We start from the raw sequence: 8,074 nt of genomic DNA on the forward strand, positions 1-8,074 counted from the left end.
GTATAAGTACATAGGGGTGGTTTATTCCAGTTTTTTCTTGACGGTGTTCATTGTAGTTATAGCGAACCTCATGCAAGTTTTCAAGAATTTCTGAATAATTTACAACGTTGAAAACAAATAACAAATAACTGCTTTTACATGAGTACAATTGTTTGAACTATGTTTACGACATTGTAAATTATTCAGAATTTCTTGAAAACTTGTAAGATGTTCGTTATAACTACAGTGAGTATCGCCATGAAAAAAAAAACTGGAGTAAAAATGCCCCCACATGCCCATATAGGCAATGTGTTTTACCGATATAGTAAAAAAGACTACCCTACCATAGAACTTCCCTAAACGTCTACCAAAATATGTAGTATACATATATTACACATATTCTTTCTATATATATACCAAAACTATAAAAATGTTAATATTTTTTTATTTTTTGAAAACTAGATGTAAATTTCTCATTTTTTAAAAATTAAAAAACAACAAATAAAACAAATATTAAATATTTATAATACATAATATTCAATATTGAATGTTGAAATTCCGTATTTCGTACATATAATGTGATTAGAATTAAACAACTTGTTTAAATGCGGAATATAGATTAAGTTGTTTAAACAAATTTTCGTGTTGTTACCACAACTGGATGAATGTTAAAACTAAAACAGAAAGCAAGTAAAAATTGACACAAAATAATTTTTACGTGGTTTAGATAACCTACATCCACAGGGCCATGCCTAGAGAATAAACCAATTAGTAAAGACATAAGTTGTGCAAAAGCATTGACTCAAACAATGTAATACTCCCTCTTAAACTATTGCCACAATCTTGTTATACTCTTCTTTACGAATTTGGTTTTGATGAAACATTGAACCTCTTGAACTCCCTTCAAAGATCAGTAAGTGTTATTTTCCTCCCAAAGTGAGACTTGATGAAATCTTCTCCCAAAGATCCTTAGGAACACATTCACAAGAAACACAACTTGTTACAAAGAACGATATAGATACATAGAAAAATACATTTGGTACAACCACAAAGACTAAGGTGAACAACTTAATCTTTACAAATAAAAATTCATTAAGAAATTAACACCAAGTGTTTTCAAATTCAAAATGGAGGAGATAATTTTTCCAAAGGCATTGGCAATGTATTTATAGCTAAGAAAAACGTCCAATGCCAGCTCTTCTGAAATCTTGCAATTAATACAAGAATATTTGTAAATTTCTTCCATTGAAAAAATATGCCAGCCAGGTTGATTCTATTTCGACAAAATAGGAAACTGCTGAGTAAGTGTGATCAACAGTCTTGACTGGCTGAAACAAATTTAGTCATTTTTGTTTACCATGTTCATATTTCGAATCTTGCTTATCCTAAAATACTCAATCCCTGAAAATACTCAGTCACAATAAGTCAAATATGTTATTCTTCCAATAAAGTTTATTTTGTGATAAAATTGGTAAGAATAATATATTCACACTAATTAAGATATTCACATTAAGGACAACTAATTCAAATGAATTTCAAATGTCAAACGCATTTAGAATTTTCAAGAATTAATTCATAAATTACACATGATATTCCACCGATTTTCTTCATGGGTTGTAAAAATATTTTGTCTAAATTAAGTTAAGCAGTGAAGAATTTTACAAATATTATTACTACAAAGGATATTTTAATAAGTATGCTAATATTCATAATAAATTTTAATAACTAATAATAAATCACTTATATTTTTTAATTTTAATTAAGTATTTTAAATTAAATTTAATATGTAATAAATTAAATTAAATCATTTTTGATTGGATTTTTGACAATATCATCTCTCAACAATCGATTGAATTCAATTAACATCCAATTCAATCAAATTATAATTAGACCCATTTTCTTAATTGAATTTCATCAGATCTATTAAGCTAGATTGGATTAGATGTTTAGCACTCTAACGAAATGTGTTTAATTAGTTACAACTGAATCTATCATAGTTACTTTTCTCAATATTTTTAGTTTTTGATTTATTTGGTAGCCAAATAAGTACAATATTAGTTTGGTCTAGTGGTATTACACCCTTCCTCACAAAGAAGAGGTTCCTCCCTCCCTTATTATAAAATAATAAAATAAAATAAAAACAATTATATATTGGTATTATAGCAAATATCCACGATTACTTTTTTCTCCTTTAGTAGCTGGAACTGTCACAATTTTTCAACATACATGGTTATATCTTTATTGTTGTACGCTTCAATAAAATTCTACACTAGACTTAAAGAGTTTTCCTACAGATAGATGTTTTATTAACATTTTTTTAATATTAAGTTTATCTTACAAGAAAATGGACAAAAGTGTTTAGTCCTTTTTATTTTATTTTATGAAACTAATGTCTATTGCTGTAAATTATGCAAAGTTTATAAAGTAACTTATATAGTAGCGGAATGTGCATTTGAAAATCGAAATAAATCATTTACGCATATTATTATTAATTCTGTACCTTAGATATTATATTTAATTTAAGTTTATATATGTATATATATTTGCAGGCATTGTCAATCCAATTCCAAAGTTATGTTAATAAGATGACAATGGCTTTAGGAGTGGACCCAAATGTGATTCCTGATCCTCACCAGCTACTTGACGATATGGAGGAATCTCTCAAACTCATTAAGGAAGCTGTTCTTAAACAGAGACTAGCCGCAGTAGAAGCTGTCTAGTTACATATTATATATATATATATATATATTTAGCATTATTTTGAACATTTTTTTTTAATGTGAACTGTATTCTTAATTTGTATTGCATCCGGTCATATTTAAAATTGATTTGTGTTTCGTGTTTTCACCATGTTTTACACTTACGACTAACATTGGCTATAGGTGGGATCCGAAGAGATCCTAGAAAGAAACAAGAGGATTTACATCAAATAAGTAATATGATTATTTTTCTTAAAAAATAATTATTGTGTTATATGGATCTACAACCCATATTTTGAATACAGAGTTAGAACATTTTGTCTATGATGATTAATCACAACAGGTACAGATCGATGGTAGACCCGATTTCTTGCGAACCGCACATAGAAGAAATTCACCCCTCTCCGGACAATGCCCCCCAAAAAATTCCAATCACCGTCCTAGGCCATCTTCGGATTGGAGGGGAACCACAAATGGATTCTAAAAATTATAATAGGCCCTTTTATCGGAGAAGGGAGATTATTATAGGCATAGGGATGTTTATTATGGCAAGCTTGAAGATTGTAACAAATTTTACAAAACTCATTCAAGTCCTAATTCAAAGCCTTCCTGAAAAGATTACAAAAATTATATAAGTTTTTAAGATTAATTTCTCATTTATCAATTGTTTTTTTCTTTTATGTTGCACCTCAGTTATTGTTTAATTGAGGCCTTGATAATTAGAGATCTCATGCTCAAACTTGGGTCTCACCAGTTTCCAAACATCCCTCACCACTAGACCAACATAGGCGCTTTGATTTATCAAATTTTTAATTGTACAATTTATTCAATCATTTAACATTCAATATTCAGCTTCAGCTATCTGATACGAAGTTGTTTTTTAGTAAATTATAATTTGAATTAGTGTGAGATTAAAATAAGTAGAGTGGTTTGTTGATATAAAATTATCAAAATAAATACCCCTTGTCTGTATTTTCACCTCTCGACATGTGGCAACTCACAGTGATGGGCTCGGACGCTCGTAGACATCTTCAGGATATGTTATTGCCTGAGGCCTTTCTTCGGGGCAAGGATCCTTCTAGGTGAGGTCATTTGTCTTCGCTAGTTGGTAAAATGCTGGAGCCCTAATGGTAAATTACCCTCTGAGGGTTGCCCTCGGAGTTGGAGGTTCTCCAGGTGAAGCACCTACGATAGTAGTTCTCCTCCCTCAGTCGTCCCCCATGTCTGAGGTTCTAGTTCTCTGACTTAAGATAGACGCCAGGTGTTAGCCAGTGCGGGTTTGCAGCACCAAAGGATCGTCTGCCAACCTTTTTGGAAATTTGTCCACAGTGTTGTTGAGTGTACAACTCGAAAATTCGCACTCTCTCTACGCCGTCCGACATGGAGATACTTACAACATGCCCTGATAGTACCTGTGCATGTTCCCCATAAAGTAGGTACCTTTCTACAGTGGGCCCCACAGATCTAGCTTAGGTCGTGGTCTCTATTCAATGTTTCCCAATGCAATGAATTGTTATTAACCCCCCAATAATGGGAAGAATGTGTATTAATTACTAATGATTAGTATTAATGACCCCAGCTTTTATAAATAGGGCTGAGAGTCTCATTGTAAAGGGTTTGGCTTTTTAGAGAGAAAACATCTTGTACTCAGAGCAATCTATGCTGTTTGAGAATACACCATTGGAACATGCCACAACAAGCTTCCAATCCTCTTAATACTAGAGACTCATGGACTAGGGCTCTTTTATAGCCTGAACCACGTAAAATCCTTTGTGTTCGTGTTATTTATTTCTTTGATCTCTCGTTTTAAGGTTAATAGCGAAAAAGACAGTCAACATTTTGGTGTTTTCATTGAGAGTTTGAAGAAAGCATTTAAACCACTTACTGTCATGGTAACTACTTGAAGAAATGTTACAGATGACGTACTCGCTCCTACCGGAGTTGAAGGAGGGGAACCCAGTCGGTAGCCACCTCAGGATATGCCTGAAATAGTAGAGGATTATGATGAAGACGCCGAGTACGACATCGAAGATGACGGTGCCGACCAGGGGTATTATAAGGAAGAATATCCTCAGCCCATGGACGTGGAGGAGACACTAGTGGTGGTGGTGCTCCGTGAGCAGGTGGCCACCCAGCAAAAAAATATTGATGCTCAAGAGGGTAGCATTGCCGCCTTACATGAGATGGTACTTGTAATGCCCTGGATAACCAAGACCGTTACACTGTGTATTTTAAAATACTGCAAGACTTGCTAATCAAGTCGTTTGAACATAAATGTGATCCTAAGGTCAACTAACAAGTTAGGGTAAAAAGATTTTGATCATAAACGGTTAATTTTCATTGAAACAGATATTTGATACATGGGATCCCAAAAACAGGGTATATGTGGTCATTACAATCCCCAAAAGTTAATAAAACAAAAGCCAGACTATTGGAAAAGTACAAGTTTTAGAGCTCTGTCCCTGTAACTATCCCTCGGCTGTGGTGGTTGAGCAGCTGATTATGTACACTTCGCCCCCAGAGCCCTCCAACTCGTGGTTGGTCAAGTTTCCCCTTGCCTTTACCTGCACCACGTAGCACCCGTGAGCCAAGGCTCAACAAGAAAACCATAAACGAAAAATGCATATTGCACCAGTAGCATTCAATCAACTTAAATTCAACTAGTTCAATTATATAATAGAATACAAGCATTAAACTAACCAAAGGTAAACATATAATCTCAAGTTCATATCTTAGCCAGTTACACAAATGTTCAGGGTTGGCACGCTTAGGCCGAGCCCTCTGTTTATCTAGCTAACCCTAAATCGCTTACGCCGAGCTGCGTTCAGTACACTTATCATTGGCCCCAACACTCTTATGCCGTTCATTCTCATATACATAACAACCGTACAATCACATAGTACACATATTCAATTATTGGGAACCTCAGTCCCGTTCACAACCACAAGGGTGCAGTTTTCTTACCTCAAATCCCGAGCGAAGAATAAAAAACGGTCCCGATCACGATCCTTAGTCCTGAGCCTTAGCGATAAACCTCAATTATTGCTTGAATCCTCAAAAACTTTTTGCCATCTACCAGCTTCAATTCCAGACTTTTCCCAGCTTAACCCAAGCCTTTCTCCTTCAATTTCCCTTCAGCTTCCAAGTATAGGAGAGAGAGAGAGAGAATTTGTATAAGAGGAAAGAGAGAGAGAGAGAGGGAGAGTTGAGGACATTCTGATGATTCTAGTGAGTTCTGATCAATCCTAGAGCCTCAGCTGAACCCAACCTTTATCTAACAAAGACTAAAATACCCTTAGTAATCACAACCCTTCCAATTGCTTGTAAGGGCATAATGGTCATTTATCCAAATTCCCCACTAATTCCTTAGGTGTAATGTCCAATTAATTACCAAATACTTATTCATTATCCAATAAATCCTAAAACATTCTCTAAATTCCCAAAATACCCTTAGGCTCCCCCGAGCCCGGTATTAAACCCCGTTGTGATGACTATTTCGCTAATCTACTCCCTAGGACCATCTCAAGCCAAATACTGCAAATATATCCACATAATAATAAGGTCTCAAATATTTATCACATAAAATCACATTTATGCCCTCAATGGGCCAAAATTACAAATATGTCCTTATGAACAATAAAGGGCCCACATGTATATCTAATACTCATAAACATGCATATAATATATTCAAATAATCATATTAATCATGCATGCAACATAGTAACACATTTAATCAATTAACACACACACACACACACACACACACATATCCAATTATGTCCTCTCGACATGCTAATCAAGGCACTAAACCCTATTAACAATTTTGGATCGTTACAGTACTTGCCATGAAGGTCACCCTTGCTGCCCAGGGGCTGCGAGTGGGCCCGAATGACAGTGTACCAGCTGGGCACCCAACTAGCATGCTACCTGCGCTCCCTGTTGGAGTGCCACTTGTCAATACAGCTGGAGTTCCTCCTGAGCACCTAGCAGGAGTTGGAACCCTAATGCCACCACAGGATTGTAGCAAAGGGAAAGTCGACGAGAATCCTGCTCCAAGGAAGAAGAAGGCTCGTCAAGTCCTCGAGGATCACCAGAGTCCAAAGCGGGCAGGTAAGGATAACATCCCAGGGGCCCGAGGACACTGTCAGGCCATTAGCATCAGTGGAGATCGGGGCGCTCTACCTCGACACGCTCATACGGATCGCACAAGGCCTGGAAGTGGTGTCCCCTTGAGACCTCGCCAACCCCGTAGGAACAACGGTCTAGGGTCCCGCCACAGGAACACCTCACTGAACCGAGAACATGGCATCAGTGTCTCGGTAAATGATGAGAACGTCGATTCCAACAGTGAAACTGAGGTGGCTCGTCACGAGGATAACGGTGTGTTCTGAGGTCAAGCTGACTTGTGAGACAACCTTAATGCCCAAAGGTGCAATAAGGCAGGTTGGCGCAAGCCCGCCGGGAGAGGTCTATCAGATCTCAGGGACAATCTCAACACCCAAAGAAGAGATTACTGGACTTTGAGCATCAATAGAGATCGTGACCTGCTTCATGCGGAGTAAGAAAGCCTGAAGCAGATCATGCTCAGAATGGCCAAGCCGCAGGGCCACGAATCTGACTCAGAAGACAAATAAGTGGAGCCATGTGCTCCTCACATTTTTGAGGCCCCTCTTCCACAAGGCTTTAAAATGTCAACCATGTTGCCCTATGATGGCGGCTGGGATCCCACATACCACTTGTCTAAGTCTAACAGGTTAATTTCGGTGCATTGCGTCTCCGATGATGCTAAGTGTCATATGTTCCCGATCACCCTGACGGGACCAACAGACGAATGGTTCAAGAAACTTCGATCAGGATCCATTCAATCATGGCATCAATTGTCTTCTACCTTCCGAAGACAATTCATAGGAGTTCGGAAGGTAAGCTTCGAGGTCAATGCCTTGGCTAACATAAAACAATGGCCTTTCAAGACTCTCAAAGCATACATCAAGCACTTCAAGGAGGAAGCGACGAGAACAAAGAGAGTTGATGATTGCAAGCAATTTATGGCCTTACAGGCTGGCATCCGCACGGGGTCCTCGCTTTGGGATGATCTCCAGCAGAGGGGATGCTGACGACTTGATGACTTTATTCGTCAAGCACAAGAATATATTCGCTGGGAGGATGCCCAGATTGGGGCGTTCAGAGTACCTGCCACTTTCCCTACATCGAACATGCCTGGCCCCGTGGCTTTAGGAATCCAATATTCCCCTTATGCTCTCATCCAATTAGGCTTGGGGGGAGTCCAGCTTAGCCAAAGTGTTCCGCCTTCCAGTTTTAGCGCCATGCCCACTCAGGGATTCAATATGGCTCCAGTAGGATATGGGGCGACACCCACTGGATACAATGCTTTTCAG

The 8,074-nt window shown here is 37.5% G+C and overlaps 1 protein-coding gene across 2 annotated transcripts in view; it reads left to right on the forward strand.

Annotated features, from left to right (window-relative positions):
- LOC133788617 (wax ester synthase/diacylglycerol acyltransferase 5-like) overlaps positions 1 to 2,826 on the forward strand; it is a 29,895-nt gene extending 27,069 nt beyond the window's left edge. For both annotated transcript variants that reach the window (XM_062226175.1, XM_062226174.1), the window contains one exon: positions 2,529 to 2,826. In XM_062226175.1, the coding sequence (XP_062082159.1) occupies positions 2,529 to 2,699 (171 nt within the window). In that variant the 3' untranslated portion in view covers positions 2,700 to 2,826. The remainder of the gene's footprint in view (positions 1 to 2,528) is intronic.
- The last annotated feature ends 5,248 nt before the right edge of the window (positions 2,827 to 8,074 follow it).

The sequence above is a fragment of the Humulus lupulus genome, chromosome 7 (assembly GCF_963169125.1).
Source record: "Humulus lupulus chromosome 7, drHumLupu1.1, whole genome shotgun sequence".
NCBI classification, from domain to species: Eukaryota; Viridiplantae; Streptophyta; class Magnoliopsida; order Rosales; family Cannabaceae; genus Humulus; species Humulus lupulus.